At 41.6% G+C, this 16,934-nt stretch overlaps 1 protein-coding gene across 11 annotated transcripts in view; it reads left to right on the forward strand.

Moving 5' to 3' along the window:
* The window catches only part of LOC126370225 (heterogeneous nuclear ribonucleoprotein R-like), a 31,021-nt gene extending 17,316 nt beyond the window's left edge, over positions 1-13,705 (forward strand). For 6 of the 11 annotated variants that reach the window (XM_050015029.1, XM_050015028.1, XM_050015022.1 and 3 more), the window contains 9 exons: positions 656-791; positions 1,720-1,853; positions 2,314-2,385; positions 2,979-3,128; positions 3,474-3,619; positions 6,811-6,905; positions 9,214-9,356; positions 11,329-11,476; positions 12,690-13,705. In XM_050015029.1, the coding sequence (XP_049870986.1) occupies positions 656-791; positions 1,720-1,853; positions 2,314-2,385; positions 2,979-3,128; positions 3,474-3,619; positions 6,811-6,905; positions 9,214-9,356; positions 11,329-11,476; positions 12,690-12,805 (1,140 nt within the window). In that variant the 3' untranslated portion in view covers positions 12,806-13,705. Of the gene's footprint in view, positions 1-655; positions 792-1,026; positions 1,163-1,719; positions 1,854-2,313; positions 2,386-2,978; positions 3,129-3,473; positions 3,620-6,810; positions 6,906-9,213; positions 9,357-9,877; positions 9,938-11,328; positions 11,477-12,689 lie in introns of all 11 variants that reach the window. The other 5 variants (XM_050015033.1, XM_050015023.1, XM_050015030.1 and 2 more) reach the window with 5 other exon arrangements.
* The last annotated feature ends 3,229 nt before the right edge of the window (positions 13,706-16,934 follow it).

The following is a 16,934-nucleotide window of genomic DNA, read 5'->3' on the forward strand; positions in this document are numbered from 1 at the left end:
GACATTAATATATCCCTCCACTGACTCGGGCCACTTGCATGCTTACGAGAAACTCATTGCACTGTAATGTTCAGTAAGTAGTCTCCTTTTAGTACGTATTGTGTAGTCGATGAGCTAAGCGTCGACAGCATGACAGTCTCCTCGCAAGCATGCAAGCGGCCGAGGGTCCATAATATCACCGACTTTGTGTAAATGTGCAAATGTAACACCTTTAATGATCTAGCCTCGCTTGTCCTGAGATTACATCCCGTTCTTACTGTTGCACCTCGTTCAATTTTAAGTTGCTTTTCATTTTTTTTTTGTTACCATCACACTGTACTCGCTTCTTTTTATTTTCACTTCATCAAACGGTCCACTTACAGGGTTAACTTTCAATTGGCTTCAAAAAAGTTCTCCGGCTGAGAATGTAATAATCTCAGGCTCTCCTCTTTGCTCCGTACAACACTTTCGGCTTATCATCAGAAGTACAGTTAACTCATCACAATTGGCTCTAACCGTCATCACCCGCCACGCCTTGATCGAGCTGCAACGGCCGCGTTCCCGCGTCTCTCACGTTGTGTACAAAATTCATCAACATGATCGGCGATGACTCGGCCCGCCCCAATCAAAATTGATGTCTTTTTTTCAAAATTGTTCCCTTTATATTTTCCCACAGCTCGATAATCACGAAATAAAACCTGGGAAGACTCTGAGAATTAAGATTAGCGTACCGAATCTGCGACTTTTCGTCGGCAACATTCCCAAGTCTAAAGGCAAAGAGGAGATACTGGAAGAGTTTGGTAAATTAACAGGTAAAGTGTCACTCGAATGATTAAGGAGTTATAGATTTGTTGGGTTGAGTGCGTGGGGCTTGGTGTGGACCGCTGAGGGTGCCCCGCTTGCGTCCCGCTTGCGTCCTCCCGCCTGTGTCCGTCCGTGTCCGCCTGCGTCCGCGTCCCTCCCTCTCCAGTCATTGGGCCCGGACGCGGCCGCCGCTGCGCGACCCGGCCCCAAACATTGGCTATTCTCCTCGAATTGTTCTTGCAGCTGAATGATTATGAAATTCGAAAGGGGAAAAAGATTGGCGTTACGGTTTCCTTTAACAATCATCGTTTATTCGTGGGGAATATCCCTAAGAATCGAGATCGGGACGATTTGTTTGAGGAGTTTACTAGGCACGCACGTAAGTCCTTGTCGAATTCATAATACATAAGTGCTATCAGTTCGTATTGGCGCGGTTCGGGGCGAAGTGAAGGGACTGATATGCTCGGTCTATGCTGAAACCGCGTAAGTAAGAACCTCTTATTATCATTTATATCTAGTTGCATCTCTATAATTGGCGGTAGACGATATTGGCAGAATAAATGAATAATGGGCGATATTCCGGCACAAAACGTAAGCAGTTATTAAGGTTGTTGGTGGTCCCCGCTTGGTGCGTGCGCGCACGGGCGGCGGCCCTTGTCACTTCGCGCCGAGCCGCCGCCGGTGTGTTTAATAGTAGACTTGCAAACGAAGTGTTAACCCGACGATTGGCTTCGCCTCGAGAATGCTCACTGGTAATGACTGGAGAAACTTGCTGTCTCTAGAATAGACTCTTCAATATATGTTCTCCTGAAATATCGTTTGATTTGCTTCATATTCTGTAGCGATAAATGAATGAGAGGGTCTTGGGAAGCTTTCTTATAATTTAGTTTGCTAAATGGCACTTCTGTCCGCTTATTCTCCGTGTTATGATTGCAGCGGGACTCGTGGAAGTAATAATATATAGTTCGCCCGATGACAAGAAGAAAAATAGAGGGTTTTGTTTTTTGGAATACGAGTCTCACAAAGCGGCGTCACTAGCTAAACGTAGACTGGGCACAGGTAGAATAAAGGTAAGTATTATTATAAGGAGAACAGAAGGTTATCTTCATACAACCGCACGGGTAATTGCGCTATCCGATCGTCTCAAGTACATAATTATCAAATCTTCCCCATAAACACACCGTGGCCAAAGCCCGGAATAAAGCGCTGCGCGGTAATATTCGTGGCAACATAACGTACGACAATGATATGGCATTATTGCTACGAATAAATAATAAGTCTTATAATTAAGTAAAGTAAATAAGTCTAATAATAAAACTTATTATTTATTCGTAGCATTATAGCATAAAACTGCCTATGTTTGCGCCAAAGAGAAGGTGAATTAATGGTTGGGCTTTTGGATAGCTTGCGTGTATTATCTATATACCTCAATGAAGATAATTCACTGTTCTCATTTCTGTACTGTATTGTTCTGATATATAGTTTGATTTATTTATTTTCGGCTATTTACCCTGTCGCATCTTTCCACAGGTATGGGGCTGTGATATAATAGTGGATTGGGCTGACCCTCAAGAGGAACCGGACGAGCAAACTATGAGTAAAGTAAGTCTTCAACTCATTTATGGGTATAATTTAATAAGATATGCATTTTGACCACTAGACTAGACCATCGCGGATTCTTTTACCCCAGTAGATATAGTAATGTATCACGATATGAAATAAATCATAGTTAAGGAACCCAGTATGATGAGAAAAATAAAGGAAAATATTGGAGGCATATATCCTAAACTACAGTTAGGTCTTCCCTGGATTTGGAAAGCCTTCATTTAATTTAAAAAATGTAACCAGACTTTTCTCTAGCTCTTAACTACGGAAATATCAGATATTTTCAAATCATATCATATAGATCAAAATCAATAACCGTTGAGAAAATAAAAGTAACAACGGATGGGTGAAGCGGTAAAAGTAACTACAGATAGGTGAAGGGGTAAAAGTAACAACAGATAGGTGAAAGGGTAAAAGTAACAATGGATAGGGTAAAGGGTAAAATGGAACAACGGATATGTGAAGGGGTAAAAGTAACAACAGATATGTGAAGGGGCAAAAGTAACAACAGATAGGTGAAGGGGTAAAAGAACAACTGATAGGGTTAAAGGGTAAAATGGACCAACGTAACATGTAATATCTGTTTGAAGGTAAAAGTGCTGTACGTGCGGAACCTGACGCAAGAGATAACGGAGGAAGCACTAAAGGAGCAGTTTGAACGCTACGGCACCGTGGAACGAGTCAAGAAGATTAAGGACTACGCGTTCGTGCACTTTGAGGACCGGGACTGCGCTGTCAAGGTGGGCTTTTATTTAGTTATTTATATAAAGCTTCATAAAAAGTTATGTTACTTGGACATTTAATTTTATTTCATTGTCTGTGTGAAATGTGTATTTTCAAAGGAAAAAAGAATGGGACGTAAATTTGCAACTACTTATCACTGCAACCTGTACCTAAATTTATACACAATAAAAATCATCTTTGTCTTATCCAAAGCCCATACAATTAATTACCTTACATAATAGTCGAAACACCACATTTTGTAGTTTTTGTTACACTTTTTTGTTTTTGTATATTTAATTTGCATAAATAATAAAGAAAATAATAATTAGACAATTGTCTAAAGTCTCGTCGTATTATTCCAGGCAATGCAAGAGCTAGACGGCAAGGAGATGGGCGGCGCGCGATTAGAAGTATCACTGGCCAAGCCGCCCTCCGACAAGAAGAAGAAGGAAGAGATCCTGCGCGCGCGCGAGCGCCGCATGATGCAGATGATTCACGGCCGTGGCGGGTGAGATATATAACCTATTATGTAATAATGTATTATGTATTATTATTCTATTTAAGCTTTTAAGCTTTTATTAGGTAATTGGACCCCGTGACAACGGGATAACGCTATGGAGATGATGATTTATTTTATTATTACATTTTTGGTTGCTTAGTTCAGTGGATAATTGGGTAGTTTCCTAGGTCAAAGATAAATTATTGAATTCTAATTACTAAATAAAGACAAATCTAAAAATGACAAAATCCTTAGTTATGAATTTTAATTAAGATAAGTACGACATTTTGTCACGTTTTTTTCTATGACGTCACAGGTTGCTTTTTCGTACAAATTCCACAGTAATTTCGTGTTCAAACTAGGGACCACAAAGTTATTTTTGTGATATGTCCCCACCGGGAATCGAACCAGGGACCTCCGGAGCCCAACGCTCAACCACTGGACCATGGAGGTCGTTAAGTAATCGTTAAGGTTGAATTATCTGCATGGAAATTCCAGCCTTTACCCGTGGTCCCGGTGGGTTGACCCATTGCCGGGTCCACGGGTAATTTTCATTACCCGTGGTTCCATGACATTAGTGATTGATCCCTGGACTTCTGACTGTATCGATAGAAAATTAAACATGAACATACGATACGTACAAAACATACCATGAACTTATTTAAGATTAAATACAAATCCATCTAACAGCATAATAGGTACGTCAAATAAATCACATATTATAAAGAGAGTAGCCTTTTTTCCTGTATTAGTCATATTGTTTATGACTAGTAGGATCTTTATTACAACTGGTGCAACTCCGAAAATATTAAAATCAAGAAATTTTTAAATTACTTGCAACGTTCTTGGCTGAAGAATGATATTGTCAAAACTCTCAGTGTCTTCGGAGAAAGGCACCGAACTAATAACGTATCGGAGTCTTGGCATAGCAAAATTAAATTAAAAAAAAATTTCACGAACATAATGCGTCTCCTAAACGTTTTAAAAAAATTATCAAAAATTAAAAAGTATAGTCCGGTTAGAACCAGAACAAAATTATCATTTGAAAATGATCAGTTCATAACCGATACACTTATGGAATTGATTACTGGTGAAATATCAGTTGGATACGCTTTGGAAATGTTGAGATAGTCATTATTTTTTTTTATTTATTTAACATCATTGGGTCTAGTATGAGTATATTTTTGTTCTTAAGGATGGAATTATTTTATTTCAATGAGTAAATTTTGTTTGTAGTTGATGGTTTTCATTTTCTATCGATAGTCAGAAGTCCAGGGATCAATCACTAATGCCATGGAACCACGGGTAATGAAAATTACCCACGGACCCGGTAATGGGTCGACCCACCGGGACCACGGGTAAAGGCTGGGAAATTCCACTTGATATCAACTCAGAATCATGGTCTGAAACATCCCTCAAAGTTTTCGATACGATGTCACTAACACCCGGGCCAACATGCCTTCCGAAGCACGCCCTACAATACTACAACAATGCCTTATGAGGGCCCTTATTAAAAGATTTGATTAGTTGGAAACTACCCTATTAGTAGCAAAATTTGATTTAATTAGAACTGGCATTTTAGGCTTGACAGAAAAGTTGGATTTGGATAGGACGTAGGTAATACAAAGTAGTGAATTCCACGTAAGTGCCTAAACCGCATTCTGGTGTGACGTTTCTCAACAAAGCTTCGATTTCTTTCAATTAATTTCAATCCGCATTGAAACCACAATTTTTAAATGGATTGAAACTGACATGTTTATTGAATAAAAATAGAAATGTTTTATTGCGACTAAAAAAACAGAAGTAAAGAATACAACACGAACAGAAGTGTTATAAAAATACAGAAGTATTATAGTATCAACATGGAGCCGGTAAGGGCACAGCAACTGGTAGAAAGGTAAACAGACATTTTGAGAGTGGACATATAGATTCATATTTATCATACATTTAACAATATTAGTGCACTTATTTTTTTATTTATTGCTTTATTATGTTGAGGTTTTATTATGAATACATACATCCGAATGTGATTTTTAGGGTTCCGAACCTCAATAGGAAAAAAGGAACCCTTATGGGATTACTTTGTTGTCCGTCCGTCTCTGTCTGTCAAGACCTCTTTCAAAATGGCGCTTAGGTGGTTTTCACTGTAAAACAACGACATATGATAAGACTATTATTAAGTATATTATATTTAAATTGGTTTATTTTTTAATTTATTCATATTTTACCTGTAGTAGCTTGTATTATTAGTTTGTCACAACTGTCTGATACGCGTTCCTGATGTAATTCAAAACAATAGTCGATTTGAGGTGTTTAAACATGTTCAATTCAAATTCAAAAATATCTTTATTCAATAGGTAACATAGTTACACGTTGAATCGTCATTTTTTACATAACGAACGTCTCATCCGCCAAAAGTACTGCAGCATCTCACAACCTGTATAGCCGGGGAAAAGAAGCTGCAAGAAAAACCTCGGCACAGGGCCTTAGACATTCTTCTTTTTTAGCAATTTGGCTGCCTAATATTAGTTCCCAGACAGTTAATCTCATGCATTCATATCTTCTAAATAATCATTAACGTTATAATGACCTTTTTTACAAAGTTTCTGTTTAATTACTATCTTAAAGCTGTTCAAAGGTTAACTAAAGTGCGGTACACGCCTTATGGAAGTGTAAGCTCACTACATTTTTACTACTTACTGTATGTACACATTATGCGTACGTTTGTAAAGGTGCAGATATATTACAGTACCTATAATGGACGCAGATGCTTATGTTTGTAACTATGTTGTATGCGATAATTTGAGAACTTACCGATTGTAATGATGAATTTCATACGCCCCCCCCCCCCCCCTCTCTTGCCCCCTTTCTCTTTGCCTTTGCCCCTTGTTATCTAAACGGATATTAATTTCATTTAAAATCTCTTAAACATGAAAAACTGCTATTCTTATAAACTGATAGTTATTCTAAGTTATATTAACCCATACGAGGAGTTGCGGACTACGTTGTGCAATCCTATTGGTTAATATTTCTCCATTTCGCCGCTCCGGCGGACAGACAGCCTACAATTATTATTGTTTATTCTATGGCAGTCGGTACCACGGCTAGTCCACGAAGCAAGCGTAGAGACAGTGCATGGTGACGTTAGCTAGGCTACGTAGCTGTAGTTAGATCGTATAACGTGGTTTTGTTAACGTCAGATTTGATTGGTGCAGCTGCTCGCCCGTGCACGGCGCGCTGCGCGGCCGCACGCCGCAGCCGCAGCCGCGGCCGCCGCAGGCGCGCGGGGACTACGGTTAGTATGCGCACACGCACACGCACACGCACACACTAGCTCACTGGGCTCTGGGGCGTGAGGTTGGCTTTCTGGATCTGGTAGTGCAGTTAACTTGCGACGTCATCTATGTGTGGTCTTCTTATCGTGTGGGTTGTGAGGTGGATTACCAGCCTCTCAGGGATCAGGGATGTTATTATTGAAAAATAAAAGAATACCTACAGCTTGCTGTATACAGATGCAGAACAGCGGTAAAACTGGGCCGGCGCGGGATATGATGGAACTGCATACAAAATCTTACCCAAGGACCCGGTTTTACCGCTTCGTCCGCTCTGTGTGGATTCTTTTGTGAAAGTTTATACCAAAATATTGTGGCCATTGCAAGTAGCTTTCAAGTTTCTTCTAAAATTGTTATTTTATGTTTTTGTTTGACAACATAGCTTGTTAAATATGCTTAAATATATGACTATTCATTCCTCTTAAAATTCGAACAAAAAATATGCTTTTCTGTTGAACCGATATCAAATAAATTAGTTATCATTGATACTTCTAGCATGATGTTAATCTAGAGGTCTCATTGAAACGAAAAATAATGATTGAATTATTTTTCTAGAATATTGAACTGTTTCGAACTATTTCTATTGCATTTTTTCGAGATATCAAAACGAATTCGAATTTACTAATTCCATGGTGAGGAGACTACTGCTTTGATGCACACTATGATGTCATTTTCATAATTGATTTAAATAAGGTTCGGGCATTCCTATTAGATTGTGTCATACAATTTACAATCTACTTGGAATATATATTCCAATTTGTTAATTGTATAAATTGGAATATATATTCCGAGCAGATTATATTCCAATTAGATTATTGTTATAAGAAATAATTTGTGTTGAGAAAAGATTTACTCACTAAAAGAATTGCGAAAGTCAACCAAGCGCTACCAGACCAAACACGAAGCACCCACGAGCGACGGCACTACAGAGATGGGTCAAAAATATTGAATGCCTAAAATAAAACCTATAAATTAAATATTATTTAAGTTTAATTATAATTGCTTGTATAAAGAAATGTAAATGTGATAATCCAAATCAAAAGGGCACTTATGCGGCGGGCGCTTACGCCGTTAGGTAGTCAAGTTCTATACAAAAAAATTCAAAAACGCCGTAAGTGCCTGCCGTGATTAGGACTCGATTTCGATTATCACATGTAGATTACAGTTGTGGTCTTCGGCCCGTCTCTGGCCGCCTCACACACGAACAACGTGTACACGGTGTGGTCTCCACGCGCACACTCGCACAGTCCGCTACTATCCCCTACTAACCACGTGGCCTCGACTATACACACTATTACACTGATCCAATACTTGGCGGGGCGTTGTGGCTGGTTCAAGGGAGCTTGTGTATCCCTCAATAACTAGTATACAATAGGTCAACGGTGCTATTCAATTTTCTGGGCTCCTAACTAATGGCTGACGGAATTTAAAAAAGATTTGCCCGCATTATTAAAATTCTTACGCAGCGCCTGACAAAACATTAATATCAACGACATGGTTATGTGTTACTGCTATTTTATTCTGCAAGGCGCTTTGATTTCATTATATCATGATTTATACTTGCTCGTAAGCGCCTTTTGACTTATTAATAATACTTACTGAAATAGAAAGTGTATCGTCACGGCCACAATACATGTTTCATTAACGCTATTTTCCAGGCTAGATATTAATGAGAGCTAGGTCTAGGAATTATGCATGGTTTCCACTGAAGACTAGACAGATGTGAAATACATAGAGATTAAAGGAGAGGCTACACATTATCACTGAACTATTTGTTAATAACAATATTAACAGACTCCAATGCATGTACGAAGAAAACATTCTCATTTTTCGAGACCACTGTTCTGGACTCTTGAAATTTTATATCACAATCTCTTCAGTACATCGGGTGGTGGAAAATTATGAATAAATGAATAGTCAAGAGTTAAATTCAATGATAATATCACTTATTCTAATGTTATAATTGTTCACATAAAAAAACAGCATGTTTCATGAACCGAATTGTCAAAATTGAAGATGATATTGGCGATGCATGTTGTTTCGGTGTGTGAAGACATTATCGAGTGCTTCAGTCCGTCAGGTGTGTGTTTGAGCCAAGGAGAAGGTGGTGGAACTAACCGTGTGACATCCCCGAGTAAAGTTAGCATGCGTTGTGTAACGTCCCCATACGAGTGTCGTGGAGGCTCTCAGCCCGCTAGCCACTGTACGGTAGCTTGTAAGTTAGCGTTAGTTTAGCTTAGCCTCTAAAAGGCCTGTGTTGTGTGTTTATAGATTATGATTACGACTATTACGGGTACGGTGATTACCGAGGTGGCTACAATGAGCCATTTTACCGGTACGATGAGTTCTATTTTGATTACGCGGGGCCACCGCAACCGTCCGCCGTTCGCCAACCTCCCAACAGAGCGCAACCGGTGGGTCCCACACACACTCACTAATTTATCACTTATTTACTAGTCACTAGTCGCTGTACTCATTACCTTTCGATTTTTGAGTTGCCAAATTTTTTTTCATCTTGTTTTTTGTTGAATCCTATCCTCGAATGGAGTTAGTGACTCGGTAAAGTCGGTAGTGTGTAGGCCTGACGGTGGTGAAGCCAGGCGGCGGGAGGCTTGCTTGCGGCGGCCGGCGCGCGGCCGGAGTCACCCTCAGGTCTATGGGCTGCGGCTGCGGCCACGGCGCCGCCATGTCCTGTTCAATTGCCATTCACGTTTGCCTCGCCTAACATTTCATCACGCTTGTCACCCATCATGTAGCGCTTCGCTTCGCTTTCATACTAACCGGCTAATCCGCTCGGAGCTTTGCCACCCTCGCACCCCCTAGGTGAGGAATGTTTCGAAGCTTGGAATGTCGGAGTAATAGTATTCTCGTTGTCGCAACGAGGTAGCGATAATGTTGAAGACTTACTGACCCGCTTGGTAAATGCCTCACTCAGGACGACGAGCTCGGTGTCGGGCCCAACTCGCTTTACTACGATCTAACCGGAGGCATTCAGGTACCGCACTCCGCCCACACACGTCGGCAACTTTCACATCTGTTACGTGTATAATGTTTAGTGAATGTCGTCTGTTACCTGTAGCACATTAGACTGTTAGATGTTGTAGAACTGTTGAAACATAAAATATACGAGATACATAATAATACCCCTAGATTGCATCCGTAAAATAACTGATGAAAGATTTAGAATAGATTGATGTTGTAGGTACCTGACTGTTTCATTATTTTTTACATTAGAATAAGTACAGTTTTATTTCAAATATGTAGTGCGATTTTATTTTGCCGCATGATTACTTTTTATTATTTGAGACAATGACGCATTTAGAAATAAATGATTTTCTGCTTCACGCTAAACTTTTAACCACTAAAAGAAAAATCTTCATGTTATCTTCATTTCTTGTTTCATAACCTTTTTGAAATAACACTTACATGATACGTAACATTACATTTTGTGTTTACACATGTTACATAGATCATAACATGCAGTAGATTTTTCTTCATGCTAATGAAGAATGCGTTATTGTAGCATCTTGGGGTTTCTTTCACAAGTTTAAGTACTCTATAGACTCATGTGAAAGGAGCAGTGTTTATTTTTTATTGAATAAGTTGATTTTACTTTATCTGTACGATTTTATAAAGTTGGCATTATCGTACGTGTTAATTCGTTAGATCGTTAGACGTAGCCGTTATATGAGATTTAGACTAAGACCGTAGATTTGATTGACAAATCGATTGTAGATTGTCTATTAAGTTGTTTTTTTTTTTATTTTTATAAAATGCATGTTTGTCAGTCAACTCTTCGTTTAGTTAGTGGTAGTGAATGTTTAGGTCAGAATATTGACTTGCTAAGTTATGAGGGTCTGTTGGCTAAGGGCAGGCCTCGAGCGATGTATACTTGTGAAACGTGTCACAGTGACAAAATATCTATTTTTATTCTCCGCGCTCAGTCCATGTCTTCGCTTCGACCCACACAACGTCAGCAAGTAGCATTAGGTCCGTTTACATTTCGAGACCGTCGCATAAGGCGCAGCCTATACCACTCACGAGTAAGTGTTTCAGCCAAGTAAAGAATATTGGCCGAAACATTGATATCAGAAAACAATAGATAGGTATTGAAAACTTTTTAGAGAATTTTTTTCTTTATTTGTTGGAAGTCATCCACAACATTTTCGGAATCAATCCTAATATTCAAAATCTTTCAGTGTTCTTTTCTTTACCCACGTGCAACAGCCAGGGGTACCTACCGTTTAAATATCTATAGTTTTCCGATATCGGGTCGCAGTCGTTAGACTGGTAGTTACTCGCGCGCGGTGTCGGCGTGTCCGCATGCGACGGGCCGGTGTCGGGCCGGCCGCGGCGGAGTAGTGCAGTAATGTCGGGTGTCTGCAGGGGGCTGGGTCATGTGGGACGGGCGGGCGCTGGGCGCGGCGCGCGGCGGGCGCGGCTGGGCCCCGTGGTGGTGCGCGCCGCGCCGCGCGTGGCCGCCGCACGCCCAGCGCCATGCGTGGCAACCCGCGCGCCAAGCCAAGTTTACCAGGTGCGTATACACGCTCACACACACACACACACACGCGCGCGCGCATCTAACACTTGTGCGTCCGCTTGAGCGGCACCGGAGCTTACGGAGGGTGTGCAGACGGGTGTTTTTTTTAAATGGCTGAATAAGAGAAATTCTTACGCTCCGTACGTTCCTATTCCGCTTAAGTGGACGCGCAGGTTTAGGCCTCGTTTACAATGCGTTGAGCGGTGCATTTCCGCATATTAATCAACTGAGACGCTTCTACGTGATCAATTTTATACATCGCACACACAACGCGTGGCGGAACCATAAACGATACCTTAGTGATAAGTTATTAATGCTTTCGGGGTATTTTTCGGGCACTTGTAATTTCCCAAATACATTTTATACCTTTTTACCCCGAGGTGTGAATTTTGCCCCAAAATGCGGAATTACCCCAAAAGGGGTAAACATTAAATTATATCGTAAAGATAGGAATGTATGTGGTTTATTTTAACACTTTATAGTCTTAATTATAATTACGAGTTTCAGTGAGTTCAGACTTCAATACAAGTCCTGAATACAAGTCCTATATAATATATGTTAGGGGGTGCGAGGTTTAAACGCAAATTTGATCAAATTAACTATTTGAATACTAAAAAGGCGAAAAGTAATGTAGATCAGATCAGTAGGTTTGATGAATCATGTCTGTTACTGAATTTTAATGGTGATGTTTTTGTGACGTAAGTTTGCTCCATTAACTTGACTACTCATTTACCTTGACAGCACGATCAAGTCAATGGAATAAACAACTAACCTGTCGCGGGTTTTAACATATTTTCAGCAAAATTCTAAATTATACCCTGAAACATTGGACTCTCTCTCGGTCGACCTACCCATACGAAAGTCTCCATCCTGATACCTTGTCCTTTCCTTTCAGCATGTTTGATGGTTTGCGTGTAATCTGGATCATGATACCTTGTACATTGGTAACTATTCCCGCTCCTCAATCCTACTCTACTCAGGGCTACCACAAACTTTGACGAATCGGTAGTGAAGCTCGATCGAGTGACGAGTCCCATGTTTGCAGGCGTACGAAGTTTGTGGGAGACCTTATCTGCCCGTATGTCGTTTTTCGAGAATAGTACTCAAAAATTAGCGTAGAAACACCTGTTTGGAAATCGGATTCTCGTAGTGGATTAGTTGATGTCGTGTGTGTTTTCAAGCGAGTGACGGCAGCGGTGTGTTGCAGGTAAACGTAAATTCGACGGGGGTCACCAGAACCAAGGGGGGGAGAGCAAGCGGCGGCTGGGCGCGGCGGCGGCGGCGGCGGCGGGCTGGGCGGCGAGCTCGCTGCAGCTGAGCTAGCGGCCGCCGCCCCGCCCCGCCCCGCCCCGCAGCCGCGCCGCTGGCCGCGAGCCCGGAGCGCGCGAGCCCCTGTCTCGGAGACACTACAAACTGCGCAGGGGGGCCCTCGCTCGCTCGACCGATGCGCTCGCCGGTTCATGGTTACGTTTACGTCCGATCCTCGCTGTGTAACGAGAGGATCCATCTTTTTTCTATATATGTGTTTTTTTTATTTGATTTTCACGTTTTCAATTTTGTATCGCAACGATTCCGTAAAAATCTTAAAGTAGGACGTTATGAAATGTTTCGAATGTAAGTTTCCCGTTATGCTTATGTTTTCACTGTCGTATTAGCCGTATATATTTAATATATACTTTATTTTTGTCGCGCGCGGCCGTGGTTGCCTGTTTGCGACCGCGCGCGGGCCGTCGCTCCTCGGAGCGAGGCGGCCACGTCGACTGTTTTTTTACTACATGTTATTCAATATATTTTATTCCTGCGAACGCATTTTGCGATGTGATGTGTATTTTAGCAGTAATTATTATATTATAAGGAGTTTGACTGTTGTTTTTTGACATACTTACAACGTAGGATACATGAGAATGAATTAATTGAATGAATTGAACTCTACGACTAGCAATTACGGCTAAAATAAAAACACCTGTAATCGATAACATTTCCCGACTGTGTTCCTGCTTTAGTTTTTTGCTTTATTTTTATTACATATTTCCCTTTAAAATACATTAGTGTGAGGAAGTAGTATTGTAAAGTTCAGGATTCTGTAATGTTTATTATTGCTGTACTAAACTTTTTTTGTATTTCGACCACATAGCATGTCCATACTGTTAGAACTCGACTTGTATCAATCTTGTATCAGTTTAATATGTGGAATAAATTTGCAAAACTGTGTTTGCCTTATTATGTATTTGTTTCCTTTACTGCAGTCCTTACACAGAATTAGGTACACACACAAGATTACTCATTACATATAACTACCTTATTTATGACCATGTAATGTTAATTTGCATCGAGTACCTCGATGAGTACCTCATCGATCACGCCAATATGTCAGTCGATCACGCCAATATGTCAGTCGATCACGCCAATATGTCAGTCGATCACGCCAATATGTCAGTCGATCACGCCAATATGTCAGTCGATCACGCCAATATGTCAGTCGATCACGCCAATATGTCAGTCGATCACGCCAATATGTCAGTCGATCACGCCAATATGTCAGTCGATCACGCCAATATGTCAGTCGATCACGCCAATATGTCAGTCGATCACGCCAATATGTCAGTCGATCACGCCAATATGTCAGTCTATGACATAGTCGATGGAGTCTCCATTTCCTTATCCTAACGTCGATTTTCGTGGTGTCAGTTTTTCTGTTCTAAGGAATTTGTAAGGAACAGATTAACATAGCGTAAACACAAGTACAACCTACCTGTGAGAGTGGCCAATACTCTGAAGGACCATTACCTATTACTGTACTTAATAATCTGGCGAATCACTTTTGCCGCGGACAGCCAGAATAAGTAATACTCCTTGGTGGATTATAGTCTCCCAAGTTTTGGTTTGGAATGACAACAGAAACAGGATACAAAGAGGGTGAGCAATAAAAGACTGGTTACGATAAAGTGGTGTATTTATCTAGCGTGTGGTGTGCGGCGCACACGCGGCTCGTCGTCATACGGTGTCGAGGTCGGGCGGCGGCGGCATGGCGCGGCGCGCGCGCGGCGGCGGGCGCGGGGGCGGCGGGGGGCGCGAGGGCCGGCGCCGCCGCCCGCAGCGCCGCCGCGCCGCCAGCCCCGCGCCGCCGCACGCCGCCGCCGACAGCGCCGCCCACCACCACCACGCCGCGCCGCCGCTGCTAATGGCGCCGGCCGACCCGCCTATAACATCCCAAGCCTCGTACTCGTCCCACGCAGGTGTCATCGCGTGTAGGCCTAATGGCCGTGCCAAACGTGCCACAGTCGAACGGATCGTACTGACCGCTGAGTCGCGTGGATTTCGTCCGGCATCCGTGCTCTCGTCACTAAAAATTGCTTTGCAGGCGTTCGATTGCAAAAAGCTATAGGTGAATGATACAGACTGCTGAATTCGGAACATGCCTGGTCCAATTGGTTGTTTGACTACATTTTGGATTGCTTGGCGTCGCATATCAATTGCACGATTCACGAAATCCGCACGACTTAACGGATGTTCTCAAATAGGGGAGCTGGGATTGTATTAAGGTTGGAATGCGACAAATACAGCGCGAAACTTGGTGAGCATCAGAATGACTGCCCAATGCGACAGGATAAAGGTATTATAAAATTTTAACAGGACAGGAAGCTACAGTTTTGGTAGCCCAGCACGTCCAGCACTAAGGCTTCTGACGGTAGATTTGGATTATAACTTGATAGTGTCAAATAGCACCCAAAAATTGAAGGAAATGGAAAATCAATTAACTTTTTCAATAGGTAGGGTTTTCGATAATTTACAAACTTTATAACATTTAAAGAATCACCCGAAAGTATTTCTCTATGGTCTGCGCAAGTCAAGTCAAACTTTCTGAAACTAGGACATCTTAAAACTTTTTCAAACCAATTCTTGTCTTTAAACATTATAAAACTTAGCTGATTTTAAATGTTCCTTTTAGATTTTGTTTATTTTTAGGTTTACCACATGCAACACACAGATTAGTCAAGGTTCATTGACGAAGCTACAGTGGTGGAAGGCAGATGAGATGGTATCAAGCTCAAGCGTAAAACAATGCAGACGTAAACATTTTGACGCCACCAAACCAGTAATATTTGGCGCCTGTTTAACAGTTTTGTATTTCATGAAATGGGTAGGTATATACTCAAGAGTCGACAACATACCTTCGTCCTTACAAAGTTTAAGTCTGCACTACACTCATTATGGGCGTATAAATGTATGTAAGACCTATGTGTTATGGTTAGAGTTGACAAAATGTTTGAAAATATTAATTGGTAAGTATACTGAATAATGATTGTAAGAGTTTACAAACTAAGTACTTAATTGAATGATATAGATGATTTCTTAGGTATTAAGTATATTAAAGTAGGTACAAAAGATATGTGTATATTAAAGTGGTCACATCATTTATGATCACAAGAACATTTGCGAATCCATTTGTGACACTCTATTGAAGTACTTATAAAACTGTTACGTATTTATTCGGTAGTGGCATGTAATGGTTTGACGCAAACATAGAAAGCGAAGAGAATCATGCGAGCGTCACAGAAGCTGAGCGGGGTGGGATGAGCGTCGTGTAACAAAACCAGGCTTAGATGCTTCGTGTTTGACAGCTTAGAAACGTTTATGTCGCGTTTTCCGGAAATCTCGCTTAGTATTAGATTAGGTTTCCACTGAAGCTAACACTAGAAATGTGCAGGAAATATCCCAAATAGAGTGAGCGTTCCTCAACTTCCCCTTCAATTTTTGCCAACTTTGCTTCTTTGAAGATCTCATTCAAGAGACTGTTACGAAAGGTGACGGTACCTTGCGTTTAACAAAACCAAACACGCGCACTGATTATACCTAGTTTTGTTATGAAAATGGGTGTGAAAAGCATAGCCCGGTGAGGGTGGGTGTGGTGGTGGGTTCGGAGGCGTGGCGCGTGTAGACTCACGTGCGCGGTCAGTGCGCGAGGCGCGCGGCGGCGGGCGCGGCCAGCGCGGCCAGTGCGGCCAGCACGAGCGCCGCCAGCCGCCGCGCCGCACGCGCCGCCCCGCCCGCCGCGCGGCGCCCGCCTGCGCACAGCGCACACCCGCGTCACGGCTGCTCTCTGATGCCAAGCTACTGTTGCCTGCCGCACTTGGAACTTGCCTCATAACGGCTTACGTTCATTTAAGTACCCACTTCTGAACCAATTTACAATTAAATTGTGATGTTTCCATCCCGTTTAAAATAGGAATTTTGGCAATCGCAACAAGTAGCTTCATCAGAAAGCATTGGGAAGTATATAACGGTGTCCCGGGCCCCATAGTGCGATGACTCAATGCAAGCTTCGTCCCATCGGAATAAAACACATGGATCAATTCTAACTTCAACTACAAATGTATACATTCAACTACGAATAACTACCGTAATATTATAACAACAAGAAAATAATTAAAAAAAAATCTTTTAGAATTGA

The sequence above is a fragment of the Pectinophora gossypiella genome, chromosome 10, assembly GCF_024362695.1.
Source record: "Pectinophora gossypiella chromosome 10, ilPecGoss1.1, whole genome shotgun sequence".
NCBI classification, from domain to species: Eukaryota; Metazoa; Arthropoda; class Insecta; order Lepidoptera; family Gelechiidae; genus Pectinophora; species Pectinophora gossypiella.